The sequence below is a fragment of the Barbatula barbatula genome (genome assembly GCF_947034865.1).
Source record: "Barbatula barbatula genome assembly, chromosome: 9".
Classification (NCBI taxonomy): Eukaryota; Metazoa; Chordata; class Actinopteri; order Cypriniformes; family Nemacheilidae; genus Barbatula; species Barbatula barbatula.
Genome location: NC_136772.1, coordinates 1,166,120 through 1,185,077, shown reverse-complemented (window position 1 = coordinate 1,185,077; position 18,958 = coordinate 1,166,120). Strand labels below are relative to the sequence as shown.

At 38.1% G+C, this 18,958-nt stretch overlaps 1 protein-coding gene across 2 annotated transcripts; it reads right to left on the bottom strand.

The window, feature by feature from the left end:
• Window positions 1–1,179: 1,179 nt before the first annotated feature.
• abcb11a (ATP-binding cassette, sub-family B (MDR/TAP), member 11a) lies at window positions 1,180–18,696 on the bottom strand. 2 transcript variants are annotated; one of them, XM_079463747.1, is made up of 28 exons: window positions 18,604–18,696; window positions 14,958–15,100; window positions 14,240–14,352; window positions 13,993–14,047; window positions 13,667–13,908; window positions 13,481–13,565; window positions 12,749–12,882; window positions 12,487–12,658; window positions 12,165–12,289; window positions 11,691–11,865; window positions 9,171–9,284; window positions 8,966–9,076; window positions 8,485–8,610; window positions 8,127–8,330; window positions 6,855–7,025; window positions 6,582–6,783; window positions 6,144–6,219; window positions 5,960–6,080; window positions 5,718–5,882; window positions 5,537–5,641; window positions 5,282–5,443; window positions 4,650–4,853; window positions 3,893–4,134; window positions 2,996–3,152; window positions 2,453–2,650; window positions 2,083–2,289; window positions 1,853–1,999; window positions 1,180–1,708 (listed from the first exon to the last, which is right to left on the bottom strand). In XM_079463747.1, the coding sequence occupies exons 5-28, from the start codon at window positions 13,876–13,878 to the stop codon at window positions 1,508–1,510; spliced, it is 3,816 nt and encodes a 1,271-aa protein (XP_079319873.1). In that variant the 5' UTR covers window positions 13,879–13,908; window positions 13,993–14,047; window positions 14,240–14,352; window positions 14,958–15,100; window positions 18,604–18,696; the 3' UTR covers window positions 1,180–1,507. The 2 variants fall into 2 exon arrangements, with proteins under 2 accessions (XP_079319873.1, XP_079319872.1); XM_079463746.1 differs by lacking the exon at window positions 18,604–18,696 and adding an exon at window positions 14,138–14,150 and having other exon boundaries at window positions 14,249–14,352; window positions 14,958–15,052.
• Window positions 18,697–18,958: the final 262 nt, after the last annotated feature.

Sequence of the window (18,958 nt, the reverse complement as noted above, 5' to 3'; positions counted from 1 at the left end):
ATATGTGTGAACTGTTGAAATCGGCCTCTAGTAAATCCACAAGTTCCTGTTACCAGGAAACCACAGATTCATGAATCAATCTGATTGAAGAACAAGATCCTACATTTCTACAATATACAGTATATAGGCTTTGGAAAAAAGACAACAAGGCTGCTATATACAACATATTTGGCCTAGGCGAGGGTCAACCCACTACAACCCCTTTTATGTGGAATATCACACACTGGTCTGGTTTTATCTTATCTTCGAAAACTCGCCATCCCAGCACAATTAAAGAATTAAGAGAAAAACACAACCCTTTTCATTTTATAGTTTCGTATAGTTCTCTGTGTTTCTTTCACCCCACCAACAGCCTACAAACGATGTCCTTCCTCCTCCCTCAGAGCCTCTTTAAGAAGTCTCTAGATAACCCGTAACACCTGTTTTTATTCACTAACCCAACCCACCTCATTCAGTTCATCAAGATCAGCTCTTAAAAAGATGCAGGTGTTTCCATTGGTTACCATAAAGCAGAACATAATTGTATAATTTTAATTGAATTAAGTATTTAGTGAATCATGTAGAATGGCCTGAAAGCCACCCGAAGCAGTTTTACATGAACAAGATGGATGTAAATCATTCAAATTATGTTTTGTTCGCCTCTTTAGGTCCAATGCCGTGGTCAAACTTGACTTTTCCCTGCATTGACTTCCATTCACACACATGCACAAGCGAATGCGACAGACCGGAAACGCAAGCTCATCCAATGATATTTCGCATTTCGCCGCGTGGCAAAGTTCAAGTTTGATGAACTCTGACCTGCGAATTTGCGTTACGTGAGTGTGTGAGATCGATATAAGATCAAAACTCAAAGTCAAGTCTGACCGCCGCTTCACTCATGGATTTGTTTCAAAGCTAAAACGATCAGATTTGTGAGTGTCCTCTCTGTTAAATTCAAGATGAACAGATCAAAGATATTGTGAGTTTTTCTTTTGTTGGTGTGTAGAAACAGTGTGGCATAAAATGCATGATAGTCAAAAACCTAAAGCTTAGATGATGTGACGCTTCAACAAACATTAACTAAACAATGAGTTATCAGTGATTAAGAACATACTATCAGTCCTGACAACAGTTCAAGGACAGCATATCTGCTTACTGCATGAACATTACATTCTCATAACACAAAATAATGACACGACACACACTACAATACAGACTTTATAGAACGCATCAAACGTTTGCTTGTCACCATTCTCATATATAACAATTCAAATACTTCTTCTTTCAAAATATATAAGAGGTCATCTAGGTTCAGGAACCACATCTGAACTGTGTATTAAAGTGCAAAATAAAAATGAAGGTAATGAAGGATGTTATCCTGACTACTGAAAAAGCACTTCTCAATAAATACTCATCAAAAGAAACTATTTCTGCTGCATTAAGACATGAGCAGCGATAAATAGAACGGAATCTGTTTGTTGGAGTGGCCAGAGGAGGGAGTGTCTGTTTTGGTGACGCTTCACGTATTTTAACTAATAGTTGCCCCTGTTGTCACGAGTTTATGATAAGCCCCTTTCATGACCATCAGCTCTTCGTGAGTTCCTTGTTCGATGACCTCGCCCTGCGACATCACAGCAATGATGTCAGCCGTCTGGATGGTGGAGAGTCTGTGGGCGATGACGATACTCGTGCGTCCCTGTCGAGCCTCGTCCAGCGCCGCCTGAACAGTCTGGAGAGTAAAAAACGTGTAAGCGATCATATAAATAGTCAATAGAAACGAGGTTTTGAACTGAATGTCAAAGCAGTAGTTTTCTTGCTGTCTTTTTCCTGTTGTTGTGTGCTGTTTAATAATTGATTAAATCACAGTCGATACCTTCTCGCTCTCAGTATCTAATGCAGATGTGGCTTCATCCAGCAGCAGAATCTTGGGGTTTCTTACGATGGCCCGGGCGATCGCTATACGCTGCTTTTGTCCGCGGGACAGCTGAGAGCCCTGAGCGCCGACCTGAGTTTCATATTTCTGAAAAAGCAAAACAGGATCAAGCGTTGAATAAGCTTCAATTCCCAACTCTCAGCTGTTATCAAAACCAAAACGTTGCTTACATCAGGCAGCGTCATCACAAAATCATGCAGGTATGCCTTTTTAGACGCTTCTATGATCTCCTCCTTACTGACGGATCGAGAATGATCCCCGTACTGAATGTTTTCTGCTATACTGCAGTCAAACAGCACAGGCTCCTGGGATACGATACCAATCTGAGACCTCAGGAAAGGCACGTTGATCCTATCGGATGGACGTCCGTCGATCAGCTAGGACAGTAATAAACACAAGAAAGTTTAACAAATGAGAAAAGACATGTTTAACTACTTTTTGAATAGATTTGCACACTTTCATGAAACATTTAACATAAACACATACAAACGACATTGTCCACATAGCGAGTAACTCAGAAGAATGAACATGTCTTCATACCACTTGACCTTCATCTGGATCGTAGAATCGCTGCATGAGCTGAACGCTGGTGCTTTTTCCACATCCACTGCTGCCCACAAACGCAAGAGTCTGACCCGGACTGACTGACACCTTCAGCCCTCTCAACACCTGGATGTCCGGCCTGCTGGGATACGTGAACCTGCAGCCGTTAAATTCCACTTTACCTTTAAAATCCTCCTGTTACACCACACCACAAAAAAACAACATCATTTACACCGTACAACAAAATATATTCACCTGAGAAACAACAGCATTCATGTCTTGATTTTGTCAATATAAAGTTAAAAATAAAGTTTGTTGAATGTGTTTGCCATCCGGGTAAGAAGAGTCATTTTGTTTTTCCTTTTGAATAAGATGTTGAATGTTGTATATTTAATTCAATTTTGTTCAAAAGTGACTCACAACTTGGGGATCATTGTGTATGAATTATTCCTCCACACAAAGGTATTGCATCAGAAGATATTCAGATATTGACAGATATGTTATAGTGGGATAGAGCTGCGTGATTTCGAGGCGTCTCACCCATCGTTCTCCATCCGTGTCGCTGATGCTTATTTTGGGGATTCTGTCCAGTAGTTTGAACAGCTGAGCAGCAGCGATCTTGGCTTTAGCGTAATCGGGTGTGAAAGATGAAGCTCTTCCGAGAGCTGTGCCGCTGATCACCAGAGCTGAAATCACTCTAAAAAACATGTTTTCATTCAGAAACGGTCAATTATGCATTCACTCAAACTGACATATATATAACAACATATAAACACTGTATATAGTATATGCAATAACACATGTGGAAAGACACAAGCATGTACCCAGACAAATGCGTATTCAACCAACAATAAGATGCAACTTTACATCTCAAATACATTTTTGCACGTCAAAACATTGAATTTCTTAGTACTTTATATTTTTATCTTGTTTTTAGTCAAAATAATCAATCATGGAGTTTTATTATTATTATTATTATTATTTAATTTGATTCATTATTATATTGTGCTTCATTATCCGGGATCTTTAACTGTATGATATTATTACTGTATACATTTATTCTGATCCCTTTTCTTTACATATAGTCATATTGCAAATCTGATATTCTTTTAAATATGGTTTGTAACATGTGAAAACGTTTAAATAAAGTGATGGGGAAAAAATCAATTGTTATTGAATCAAGACACATACTTGAGGAGCACAATGAAAATATCTTACAATTGGATAAGAAAAACAAAGTTCATTTAAAGGACAAACAAGATTTTGGATAAGATTTTTCTTATCCCATTAATATTGTTATGTTTTTGAGATAATTTTTTCATAGAAAACAAGACTTGATAGAAAAACATTTCCTGTAGATATGTGTACTGGAAAACAAGACAACATCCTACAACACGTGCATTACAGTCGGATAAATCACATTGTACCAGCACTAACCTGAACACGATCATGTATGAAAGGCCTTCGTTATTCACCAGAAATCCACCGTATCTGAAAGAAGCAGCGTAGGCCATGAATATGACACACTGGGCGAAGGCGAAACAGATCCCGTAAACATGAGCTTTCTTCTTTGCTGCTTTATACGGAGCCTCCAGCTGGGATTCATACTGGGACACGAACTTCTTCTCTTTAGCTAAACCAGCGATGGTCCTGATGTTACTCAGAGCTTCACTGGAGACCTGCAGGAGCACGAGTGCTGTCATCCATCACATATGTACCATAACGTACCATCATCAACACAGACAATAAAGGATGTAAACGATGTTGAAAAGACACGAACAGGCAAATTGATTTAATCATTTGTAAATATAACCTTAATTATAAATTTACATTTATAATTCATTTTTGTGTAATATTAAACAGGTCGTTATTAGTTTTGAGCTGTTATATTATAAGGGTTATAATATATATTATAAGAATAACCATTGGAATGTCGCGACTGGCCGATCAGAATATTGATTTATTATAAAACTCAATAAATATAATGTTATATTTATAATAAACTGTAAATCACACTTGCATTGCATAACCTCTGCAGCTTTACTGCTTTTATAAAACTGTGTAAATACAATAAATTAGAATGTTAATGTTAATGTTAATAAATTGTGGCATTTGTGTGCAAATGAATTGAATGTTTAGCCTAGAATGTGAGGTGTCTGGTGTGTTTATGTTGAATATCAGACGTATCTGTTACCTCTCCAGCAGCCTCCAGAGCGTTCTTGTCTTCATTAGCAAATCCTGTCAACATTTTGGCCTGAATGACTCCAGAGAGTCCGATCAGAGGCAGAAAGCAGGTGACCACCAGACTCAGTTTCCAGCTGTAGAAATAGGCAATAATGAAGGACGCTCCGATGTTTGTCAGCGAGTTTACGATCATGCCGATCTGTGAACCCGTAGCCTGTGATGGAGGTCACATGAAACAGAAAAAAAACATTTAGACCATCCACAAAAAAAGGCATTCATATTGGATATTGTTTGTCTATAATTTCCCGTTTTAAAGCAAATAAAGTTCATTTAAAAGATGATTTAATAAATAATAAAAACACGAAACATAATTTTAACTCGTCAAAGATCAAATCCAGTCAAGATTTACATAGATTTGTGCAGCCAATTTTATTATACTTGAAAATATAATAATAAAGTGTTTACTTCATTTCCACCTTTAAACCCACAAAAACAATCTGAAATGATCTTTAATTCAGCAAAAGAAAATATTTTCATTATCTAAGAATTATTTTGGTGTCGTCATTGACGCGTTCAACGCAAATCTTGGTCATAAACTAAAATAAAGATGTTAATACTCGGATAAGTGTTATCAGGACTCACCCCCTGCACCATGGAGGCATCACTAGCCAGTCGGGTGGTCAGAGCACCAGGGCTGTTCATGGGGTCATCAAACCAGCCGATCTCTTGTCTTAACATGGCCTGAAAGCCCACCTTTCTCAAGCGACGGGTCAACAGTTCTCCTGACTTAGCAAACGCGTAGCCCTGCGATACGACACATCCAGACGTGACATCACCACACACATTTCTCTCACGGTCAAGAACACGACGATAAACCCTGTGGAGGTGTGATAATACCTGTAAGAACTGTGAGAAGAAGCTGATCACTCCCACGAGAGCAAACAGGACACAAATCCCATCAATCTCTCTCCTCTGTTCATCCAGATCTTGAATGGAAAACGTCTGAAAAGAAGGCGGAAAACAATGACACTATTTCTGTGTAAAGGTGGATGTTGGACGTTCTGTCCATGTTTCTCACCCCAAGAATTTGGCTGAACAAGAGAGCATAAACAGGGCTGACAGATCCATTGATGGCGGCACCGATTGATCCCACTAGCATGTACGGCCACTCGGGACGATTGTACTTCAGAATCCGTGTGACAGCCGCCGGTGCGATGCCGTCTTCTGATGCACCTTTGCTCTTCTGCAGTTACAATAGAATGTAAAGAAAATGTTGAATAACAAAGGCATGTGTGCCAAAAACAAACAAACATTTCAAACCTTTTTTAGCACATCCCGTTCCTCCATTTCAAAATGATCCGAGTGGAATTGGTATTTTCCGGATATGGCGTCGCTCAGGCCGTTAGACACCAGAGACTGAGATCGCTGTCTCAATGAGCGCCTGCGAGAAACCAGAGACACTCAACAAAGTAATCATCTTCACATTTGAAAGCAGAAGATTTACCTTAAGACACTCTCATAAGTTCGTCTGCTGAAGCTTCTCATTTTCTCAATCAAATCTTCAGAAACGACCTGAAAAGCTGACAGGATTTAATATTGTGTTAGTCTCCTCTCCCTCATGTGCAGTACATAACGGCAGTGCTTCTCAAACCTTTTCATTGTAGGGCCCCCTTTGTGTAGAGTGCATCGCTTTGGGCCCCCCCAAATAAAAACGTATTATCTTAAACTTAGAATTTGAATTAAACAAAAAAATATTGCTATACAAAGCTGGAATATCAATACTTTTGTTTGGTAGTCTTATTTTTCGGACGTTTGATTGCATTATGATAATAAAATCATGTGCCCCCCGGATCCATCTTAGGGACCCCCAGATTGAGAACCACTGCGTTACAGGTCTCTTAAAGCCATTTGATCGCTGAACTACATGAAACACTGTACTTACTGTTCCCTGATTTCTCATTGGCTGATTCTTTTCCTTGATTCTGGAGGGTGACTAGAGTAAAATAAACTCCATTTCTGTCCATGAGCTGACTGTGTGTGCCTCTCTCTACAGCTCGCCCGTGCTCGAAGCCCACGATCACATCAGCGTTACGGATTGTAGACAGACGATGTGCGATACTGATGGTTGTTCTGCCCCGTCGAGCCTGACCAACATTTGATGGATGAGATACAGTCTGAAAAACTCATTTTGGATTTAGAAAAAAATAAAAATCACCTGGTCCAAGGCCTCTTGAACTATAGCTTCACTTTCATTATCCAGCGCTGACGTGGCCATGTCCAACAGGAGGATTCTGGGATTGCGGACCAGCGCTCGAGCGATGGCAATCCTCTGCTTCTGTCCTCCGCTCATCTGTCCTCCACCCTTTCCCACTAATGTGTCAAATTTCTTGATCACACAAAAACACAAAGTAATGTACGATGTTCACCGCTACACCGTGTACAAACTGGGTTAAATGCAATTTAAACTCATTTACTTCACATAGAATACAAACATTATGTTAAAGTTAAATCTGTTGTGCTGTGTTTATTGTGGACGGACAAACTGCTTGTCGACGGAAACTTGCATTTCTCAAAAAAATATGTTAAAGTCCCTGTGAACTGGAAGTTGCGATCGTTTTTATTTCCGTATTTTGACGCATTTCCAAGCAAAATGGAATTTCAAATGAGAAAAATAGTGGGCATGGCTTTCGCCTTTCTCTGCGATTTGATTGGATGTATAAACACAGGACACACATTTTGAAAGGGCACAGGCAGCAGAATGACATTTGAAGGGGAGGAGTTAACGAACCATCTAACATACGTCATTTAAGAAGGAAGGAAGTGCTTTTCAGATTCTAGCTGAAGATTGTGAGGGCACATGCATTTTAAAAAGAGAATGACCCACACTGATAAACTATTTACCCTAAACGCTGCAATAGTTCATGAAAACAAGTGTTATAACTTTTAATTTCACTGTGACTTTAACATTCAGTTATGTCTTTCATTTTTAAACAGATGCAACAAGCTCTAAATTCTATATTCATTTTAATAAGAAATATTGTTAACTAGTGTATTATAAATAAAAAAAACATGTGTTGGTGTCAAATAAATAACTGCAATAACCTTTTTCTTATCTTTTTGCTTGTCTTGATGTCTGATAATACATATCTTTAAAACTAGATATAAACTCTTTACTTAAGCTTTACGATAAACTACTACAATAAAACGTCACTACTATAAAATGTAAACTACTACGACTCTAGACATGCTTTGAAGGCAAAATGTCACACGATTCAATATCTTTTAGAGAAATCTAACAAGATTTTGTGATGTTTTTTTTCTCAAGAAAGAAAAATCATCGAATCTAAAATGTTAAACAAGATTGCTTTACTTCCTCTGTTGGAAAACATCATTGTCTTGCTTTAAGCATAAACTAAACAAATAAAGATTTCTCTTAAATCAAGACGTAATCGTGAGTATTCATCTTTATTAATAATGTATTTGTTACCTGAGGTAGATCCATGATGAAGTTGTAAGCGTTGGCTTCTTTGCAGGCCTGTATAACCTCCTCCATTGTGACTCCATCACGGCCGTATCGGATGTTCTCTGCGATGGTTGTGGCAAACAAAACCGGCTCTTGTTCCACTATACCGATAAGAGAACGCAACCACTGGATGTTCAGACTTCTGATGTCATGACCGTCCAGAGTCACCTTATCATGACAACAGTAAAGGATTACACTTATGATTCTAATGATTTTCGTGGTTAGAGATCTCAGCTTTTATCTCGTAAAAGAAAATGTTTGTTTACACTTTGCTGTTTGCAAATGTGTTATGAAATAGTTTGGTGTGCGTAAAGTACAGTACCATTCCATTTTTTGGATCATAGAACCTCTGGATGAGTTGAATGGTTGTGCTTTTTCCAGATCCACTCGGACCAACAAATGCTGTCGTCTCTCCAGCTTTGATCATGACGTTGAAATCTTTTAATATCTGTGAACATCATTGTAAAACAATTCTCTTTTCAAATATATATTTTGAAAGTGGCACATTTTTATGATTGATCTCATTTGTGTGCTTGACTGCAATCTGTTTTTGTGCCAGTGATGGTAAAGTTTATGGACTTTTATAACAATCATATGGTTTTGTATTAAAAATGGATACAAATTAGGCTAAGGGTCAACATAATGGAAATAACACAAACATTATATTGACTTTTAAAGGAATTTTTGTCTGTTATATATTCATATAAATAACAGTATGAATAACATGATTGATGTCATGTTACTAATTTGATTTTGACATTTGTATCCGTGTTCAAGTATTCAGACGATAGGAATACACTCACGTTCACATCAGGTCGAGAGGGATAGTTGAAGTCAATGCCGTGGAATTCAATGTCACCTTTAACTTTGTCAAACTTATGGCCGTCCTCTGAGAAGCAATCGATTTCTGGTTCCTGTATGACGACAGAATGTGACAGTGATCATTCACTGAAGCTGAAGAGAAGAAAACACAATGATTTTGTTGATGTGTGTGTGTGTTATTCTCACTCTTTCAATTGTATCAAAAATACTCTTGGCTGCGGCCCGACCAGAAGCAAAGGCTTCGAGACACGGAGAGGCTTGGCCCAGATTCAAAGCCCCCATGAGAACACCAAAAAACACCTGCAGGAAAATTTACCAGGAACATACCGTAATGTGAAACCAAATTGTACACAAATGCATAATAATTTAGACTACTATTAATATTATTTATAAATAATGTGTAATAATAGCTGAACAAAATAAAATGGAAAAGTTCCACCAAAAATAAAACTTATTATTCAAGGATTGTCTATTCTATTTTAACATCATAAACAATAAATGAAGTGAAATGAAATTAAAAAGGTTCTAAAATCATGTATATAATGTTTTTATTGATTTTTACTAAAAATCTAACAGAGTTATCTGTTTCGCTGTAACTCGCTGTACAACTTTTTATTCAAATTTGTGTTTTGTTTTACTACTGACTTTTTAGTAACACTTACAATAAGGTTCTATTTGTTAACATATGATGTTAAAACATTTTAATCATGGTTTCTGTAGTTACTTCAAGTTTTGAATTTTGCTTCATGTTGATTTACTATGTTACAGGTCACTATAACCCAGTCAGATGTGGAGTCACTGGGTGATACCAGACACACCACGGCTCATTATGCTCGGTAAGTTTGTACTTTCCCACTACAGTTTCCTTAAATAGCCATATATACACCGACACACACAACACTCTCACACACACAAGAGAGTGTTGTGTGTGTGAGAGTGTTGTGTGAGTGTGAGTGTTGTGTGTGTGTGTGTGAGAGTGTTGTGTGTGTGTGAGAGTGTTGTGTGTGTGTGAGAGTGTTGTGTGTGACTCTCACACACAACAACACTCTCACACACACAACACTCTCACACACACAAAACTCTCACACACAACACTCTCACACACAACACTCTCACACACACAACACTCTCACACACAACACTCTCACACACACACACAACACTCCCACACACACACAACACTCTCACACACACAAAACTCTCACACACAACACTCTCACACACACACACAACACTCCCACTCACACACAACACTCTCACACACACAAAACTCTCACACACAACACTCACACACACACACACAACACTCCCACTCACACACAACACTCTCACACACACAAAACTCTCACACACAACACTCTCACACACAACACTCTCACACACAACACTCTCACACACACAAAACTCTCACACACAACACTCACACACACACACACAACACTCCCACTCACACACAACACTCTCACACACACAAAACTCTCACACACAACACTCACACACACACACACAACACTCCCACTCACACACAACACTCTCACACACACAAAACTCTCACACACAACACTCACACACACACACACAACACTCCCACTCACACACAACACTCTCACACACACAAAACTCTCACACACAACACTCTCACACACAACACTCTCACACACACAACACTCTCACACACAACACTCTCACACACACACACAACACTCCCACACACACACAACACTCTCACACACACAAAACTCTCACACACAACACTCTCACACACACACACAACACTCCCACTCACACACAACACTCTCACACACACAAAACTCTCACACACAACACTCACACACACACACACAACACTCCCACACACACACAACACTCTCACACACAACACTCTCACACACACAACACTCTCACACACAACACTCTCACACACACACACAACACTCTCACACACAACACTCTCACACACACAACACTCTCACACACAACACTCTCACACACACACACAACACTCTCACACACAACACTCCCACACACACACAACACTCTCACACACAACACTCTCACACACACAACACTCTCACACACAACACTCTCACACACACACACAACACTCTCACACACAACAACACTCTCACACACACAACACTCTCACACACACAAAACTCTCACACACAACACTCTCACACACACAAAACTCTCACACACAACACTCTCACACACAACACTCTCACACACACAAAACTCTCACACACAACACTCTCACACACACACACAACACTCCCACACACACACAACACTCTCACACACAACACTCTCACACACACACACAACACTCTCACACACACAACACTCTCACACACACACACAACACTCTCACACACACACACAACACTCTCACACACACACACAACACTCTCACTCTCACACACACACAACACTCTCACACACACACACACAACACTCTCACACACACACACAACACTCTCACACACACACACAACACTCTCACACACACACAACACTCTCACACACACACAACACTCTCACACACACACACAACACTCTCACACACACACACAACACTCTCACACACACACAACACTCTCACACACACACAACACTCTCACACACACACACAACACTCTCACACACACAACACTCGTAACAATGTACATTTTGACAACATTTCTGGTCTTTCATGTGAACTCATACCTGGACGAGACTGCCGGGTGTGAGCTCTTTGGTTTCAATGACCAGTTTGGATCCGTACCAGAAAGCGAGAGCGTAACACAGGAATATGATACACCAGAGGTATCCCTGAAACACTCCGATGATCGCTCCCTTCTTAATACCCCACGTCTGAGCTTCTTCCAGATTCTTATCATACCTGTGCAAAATAAACATCACAATCAGACATTAAAGATACATTCATTTGAGTTATTTATACAAAACAGCGTAAAGAAGATAATTCTATAATATATCTGTATGCCATCACATTTAGCATTAAGCATTTTATTTGTAATATGTGAACACAAAAATCTTTTATCTGCTCCGGTTCCTTTTTTTACAGATGATGCACTGATGCTGTATTCTGATAAATAAATAAAGATCATATGCCAGCCTACATTTTATTGCTTTACACTGTTAATGTATGATTTCTGGATAAGAAGGCAAACATGACTGTACCTCTCGGTCTCTTTCTGCTCTCCTCCAAATGCAGCCACCGTCCTGATGGACGAGAGAACTTCACCTGCGACTGCCCCGGCTTTGGCGTACGACTTCAACTCATGTCCCGTCAGCCTCGCCACGGCCTACACACCAAAAAACACACGCACAGGTTTTGTCTGATGAAAAACTAAGACACATATGAAACACGTGCATCGTAAAATAACCAAAAGTAACGTAAAATCGTAAACTGGATCTCCTGAACAATTCTGTGCTTGAAGGCCACAAAAGAAATCCATCATACGAGAACATACAAGTTGTCGTCCAAACACAAAATACCAACCATAGCCATAAGTCCAGCAGCCAATCCGATGAGAGGACTCACTGCTATCACCACCAGCGTCAGCTTCCATCCTCCAATAAATCCCACCAGGAAACCAAAGATGAACGTGGACAGCCTCTCGATGAAGATGGACACCTGGTCTGCTATGGCATTGTTGATTTTATTGATGTCACTTTGGAAAGAGAAATCACAAACTGCATTTGCTGGAGAAATAAAGTTTAAGATCAACACATTCATCATCACTGTGTAATGTGAATATTACTCAGATATCCTCGTGTTCAGCTCGCCGACGGAGTTGCAGTCAAACCAGCCGATCTCCATTCGCATGATTTTCCTAAAGTAGGTTTTTCTGATTCGCTGAATCTGGCTGGCGGCGGCCGACACCCACAGAGCGATCTGAAGTGGAAGTGAACCTCATGAATACACTGCATTTGTAAATGAGATTTTTCTTCTGATGGTTTGAGGACAGCATCACTGACATAATGATATTATTTTGATGTTATTTTTACCAGCATCAATTTCATGTTCTTAGATCAATATATGTAGAGTTCATTGGCAAAAACTGATTTGACATTTTTCAAAAATCATATATTTTATTGTGCATTCCAATTAATATTGATCAAGTAATAATAACTTAAAAAAAGTAAAATATTTCCTAATAATTCCCTTTTATTTTACTTCCCCATTGGCAGATATTTTCTTGTTTTAAAGAATAAATTCAGAAAACAAGATTTATTTAAGTTATTTTGCTTCTCAAGTTAAAGTATATTGATTTTTAAAAAGGGATGTAATTCGAGTTTATTTTACTCCATTCTGGTGATATTATGCTTAATTTGATATTTTTCTCAGAATAAAACTTCTTAGGTGAATGCTTCTTATGTATGATCTCATGTTTCAGATCTTAATTTTAGAAATGTTGATATTTTTAGGTATGAAATTTATTTTTTGCAATGCTTTAATAAAAATGAATCAAATGACAAACTCTCGGACACACCTGAAAGTAACTAAGGATCAGGACTGCGACTCCGATGCCGACATAGTAATATGCAAACATGGTCATTTCCGACTCGATGTCCACACTGTAGGGTGAAAAAACAGACCCCAGTATGAGAGGTTTGATCTCAGTAGAGACGGTATGATCTCAAGATGAACTAAAGCAGTGTCAAAACATCAGACTCACCCACAAAAGATGGTGGTGTTGTCCGACTTCTCCACCACAGATCCATTCAGCCATGTCACTGTGTTGTTGACACATGTTTTGTTGGGGTTGGCCAGTTCCTGTATCTCCATCTCATAGGACACAAACGTGTTTGTCATCATGCCGTAGACCAGCAGCATGAGAGGAGCCGCGGCGCCGTGGACGAGAGAGCAAACGCTTCCCACGACCATCATCAGGATTTCCTTCCATGTGGCGAAGCGGAACTGTGCAGAGGTCACATGTGAGAATATGAAGCATTAGATTAATGTGTGAAGATGTGTGATGCACGGCGACTGTGAGATTCTCACCAGCTGAAAGAACCCAACGCTCAGAGCCTTCTCTTGTTTCTGATCACTGCCAAGACTTTAAACACACAAACAACATGTCTGAATTTATATCTGAGACTACAACAAAACATTTCATTTTTAAAGGATTTATGGACAAAATACTCACATGTTGTCAGTATCTGTGTTGTAAGAATGGTACAGGATATAAAATTAGTTGTCATCGGGTACATCGGGTATTAAAAGTGCAATTGCTCTGTGTATTGATCACCTGTCTCACCTTTATGTGATGATGTTGTTTTATCTGCGCCGTCCGCTGGAGAGTTTTTCCTTTTGAGATTTTTCATTTTGATTTTAGCTTTGGTTTGGTCTGAATCTGAATTTCTTTTTACATAGAGAGAGAAAGAGTGAGCTTGCCCCGACAGGAAAAAGTCATCACAGATCTCTACATTATTTCTCTTAGAATGATATCAAGCGGAGATTGAAATTTACAATAAAATACACTTTTATCAAACTTTAATGATAAATAATCAACTTTAAACAAAGTTAATGGTAAACTTTATTATCAGCCCAGGTTGATATTAGTCTTCGACCAGAACAGTAACATAGTTTCACTTACAACATAGTAGACATAACAAAGTCAAACACAATAAAAAAAGAAAGTAGTAAACTAATCGGCATCTCATGTACAACGGCATGAAATCACAAATCTTATAAATTTACATTTAGTCATAATTCTAATCTGACAAATAAATGAGTTTTATAAAACTAATATTGCTGTTATTTTTATAACTTGTGCGTGTTGATTTCAGAAACCATGATAACCCTTTACCTGCTATTATTAACTTGGCAAGTCATATTGATTGTATAATAGAAACAATCATTATATACTATAAACCTCTAAAACTTACAATTTTCACAGGTTTGAAAAAATGTCAAAGGTATGTGGCGTGTAGGCTAACTGTAAGAAGAGAGAGGAGATTTATTACCTGTGTCCACATGAGTCTCTCGCCGTATCATCTGTGGTGTTTCAGTTATTTCACAGGGGCTCTTGTATGAGTTCACACGGAGTCCACGCCTCCTGTACTATCTGACCCTTCATTAGACTGATAAGACATTACCTGATCACAGCCTTGAACACAGATTTGGGATGGTAGTAGAGAAAAAACAGTGGATGAGTTGCAGGTGTGGTGCCCTTCCTAATATCAGTCACAAATCACTGATTCAACAGCAGAAGGGTTATTGGGATTGATAACATGTCAGACAATACAGTTATAAATCCAGTTGAATGACCGTTCGGTCGTTGGTTCATTAAGTCGAGCGCATGAATATTGGGTGTGTGATAAAAAGCTTTGAGTTGGTGTTCCAGCACAAGCTACATGCAAACAACACGCATCAGATCATGTTGGGTTAGTGTGTTGACCTCACTTGAATTTGTTAATAGAGACATTCAGATCTTACAGTATTAATCCAAGCTGAAAGTGCACAGTAGTAGATAAGAGAAGTCAGACACACCATGGCTTTTACATGACCGTACATCGGACCCTGGTGCACAGATTTATTAAAATAGCATGTTTTGACCATTCTGGTATCCAAGTCAATAAGGGGGCAGAGAAAATACCAAAGCATATGAAAATGACTGTACTAACTTCAATGAACCATTGGGAAAAGAAGACACCTGATAAAAGTGCTATCTTTTGGTTGTATTCATACATTAAATGCAATAATATTTTCAATAAAAAACAAACAAGAGATTCTAAAATGACCCACATTGTAAAGGTAAACATAGTTTTTACATATCCTGAATGTAACCAAATATATAATAACATTTTCTGGCCATTGTTACATTTGAAAAGGTGAACCAAGCTTTGCATGTCAAGTCAAAAAATGTCAAGAGAAAAAAGCAACTTGACCTTGACACATGCTACACAGGGGGTCTCTCGGTGACGCCATTTCCTGTTTTATGTTGTTCTTGTCACATGCAAATAAAATGGCGCCTTGCACACTGACTTGGGACAGTTTTTCAAGTATTACAGTTTTTCTCAATTGTTTACACACATTTTCTGAAAGCATGCCTCATATTCTCAGAACTCTACACACAAATAAAAAAACACAAAAACAATGGGCAAAACCCCTCAATTCTCCTCCAAAATGAAACTTCACATTCAAAACAATGTTCTTTCTTCTCAAAATGGTATTTTGTTTTCAAATGACACACACAAACCATCATATGAATAAACATTTATAAGAACCAGTTGAACACTGATGTGCTCTATATAAAACACTATAATGAATGGAAAACACTTCTCCATTCATCATAATGACTTTGCTCTTTGTATGGTTCAGTGTAACACTTACTACAGACAGTACATACATAAGTGTGTTGTAAAATATTTTGAGTATATATATATATAAAACATTTATAGATTTTATAGTCAGAACACACCAAAACACAATGAAAACAATGTACAGTGTACATCCCAACCAACGCAAAGATGCACATACAGTGGTGTACATACAAAACAGTTACAGTAAAATAAAACGATGCTGCATCTTCTCTTGGGTTTGGGTCTGACCACAGCACATCATCCACATCACAAGCCATGTTTTTCAGTCCAGTCATGAAAAGCATCAGCTGCTATATCTCCACATGTGTCTTCTATAGCTTGGAGAAGGGGTATAGGCGTTTGTGACATGTGTTTACACATGTGATGAGTCAGTGTGGATATTTGAATGGCAGTGTGTTCCTTGTGAAAACAAGATATTTTTCTGCCCGAAAATTGTGCCAAATGCAGAGAATTGTGTGTAGTGTTTTGAAAAAAGTGTGTTTTAGATCTGCAATGTGAGTGTAAAGCAGGAATTGTGCTTGTAGTTTAGCAGAATTGGTTCAGGGGGTTGGTGCACGAGTTACATGTTGTGGTCATTGTGTCTCAAGGACCAATATTTGTGTGTAAACAACTGAGAAAAACTGTAATACATCATGTAAGATCATAAATGATGAGGTCTAATAGCCTAGTGGTCATTGAACCATTTAAGTGACGTCATCATCTTAATGATAATAATACTAATATTGCCTATTGAAATAATAAACAAATTTGATTATTTCTTCAATCCAAACGTAAAATCTCCCCTATGGAAAACCATATTGAAATGCACAGATCCTAGATGTTGATGGAAAGTGGCTTGGTTGTTCCCATATAAATTCAAACTTTTAACAAAGTTAAAGAAGTGCATTTTAAAATTTTACACAAAATTTACCCTTGCAATTGATCTTTATCTAAATGTATGGACATTGGTGATACGTGTTTATTTTGTAATATGCAGGAGTAAAACTTGGCTCATTTATTTTATAACTGTCCCGTAACCCTTTAATTTTGGTCTGATGTTAAGCTCCTTTTTATTTGCCCATAAAAATATTGTTTCTATGTTATCTCTTAAAGATATTATATGTTCATATACCAATGAATGTAAAATGTTTGATTATGTGGTGAATTTCTATATTTTACATGGCAAATATTATATTCAAAAACAAAAGTTTGTAAGATCTGCACTTAACTGCAATTTATTTTTGTAAGAATCTCTATTGCTTATAAACAATAAAAAAATGTAAAGTTGTTAAAATGTATGCAGAAGTTTCTACTTAATATCCCGTCTATTTTTATTGATGCTCTTTTTTTATATATATATTTATTGTCCATAGGAAAGAGGAGAAATACTTGCTGTTGTTTTCTGTATTTTTTCCCCTTTATTATTTATTATTACTTTTTTTCTCTTCCTCTTTGTGTGCTCTATTGTGTGATCTGTATAATATTGTTACTTTCAACGATTTCTTTATAGATATTTTCGTATCTAAAATTGTTTTTCTGTGTCCAACAATGACACGTGACGCCATTAGAATCCACACACCAGCGTCAGGACACTGACACCTTGTGGCCAAACAACGAATAACAGCATTTTAAAACACCAAAGACGTGATTTTAAGCGCTTTTACAATAAATGGCGGGCTTTGCACAGAACTAACAGGCATGTTAAAGTCTTTTCATGCCAATTTCAGCTTAAGAAAGATTATTTATAGTACAATTGATGTCAGGTTTATTGTTTTATTGATCTTAGCCAGCGGCGTTCTGTTTCCGCCCCATTCAAGTAGTTATCCGATGGACTTGCACGTCTGAAAAGCTGACGTGACATATTCATATACTTAAATCTATTTGGAAAAACAAAGTTAATTCCCGCAAAAGTCGTAGTTTGTTGAATTTCCTGTCAGAACAAGAAATTTAAAAAGCAAATGCCTCAGAAGAACGCTGTGCTATATGTGAATATATTATCACAATTTCATAACGCAAGTTTGTGAAATAGAAAGAGTCTAAAAGGCCACTACAGAAAAAACACTCTGTGCGCGCGCTCGAAGCCTTATAATAACCATGACATCTTAAATGTTGAAAACATGTTAAAATAACGCTTAAAATCAAACTTTGAGGCTCATTTAATCATAGTTAAATTGAGAGACTTCAGCCTCAGGTTTGCAATATCCCGTCATTAAAAAGGTGAGTGGCATCCTTCACTAATAGAAAACGTTATTCACCACCTTCCGGTTAAATATCGAATTGATATTAATATTAAAATCTTGCTTCTTACCTTCTTCAACGTCACACTCGATCCCGTTCAGAACCTCGTATTTTTTTTTAGATAAACTATACGTGGTGTTTGTCTGAGTAGCCTATGGGGTCCGGGACTTTTATTCATGCTGCCCCTCATATGTGGAACGCCCTTCCTCGGGACATCCGTTCTGCTATTTAAATCAGTAAACACACCTCGGGCCTCATCCGTGCCAGAAACCGGATTCGGATCCGGCACCTCCGAAATCCGATCCGACACCTCATTTGGCAGATTCCTCTCCTCCTCAATGGAAAACGTTCGTGCTGATCTGTTTCTTGCATAATTTCATACAATTTCAAAACAACGTGTGAGATTTATAGCAATACCTTTGTGG

Excerpts from the sequence above, each read along its gene's own strand:
- abcb11a (XM_079463746.1), bottom strand. The coding sequence starts at position 14,315 with ATGAAAAATCTCAAAAGGAAAAACTCTCCAGCGGACGGCGCAGATAAA. Across the intron at positions 12,290-12,486 it reads CTGCTGGACTTATGGCTATG|GCCGTGGCGAGGCTGACGGG; the intron begins GTTGGTATTTTG and ends TTTGGTGTGTAG. Across the intron at positions 5,642-5,717 it reads TGTTCAGCCAAATTCTTGGG|ACGTTTTCCATTCAAGATCT; the intron begins GTGAGAAACATG and ends CCTTCTTTTCAG.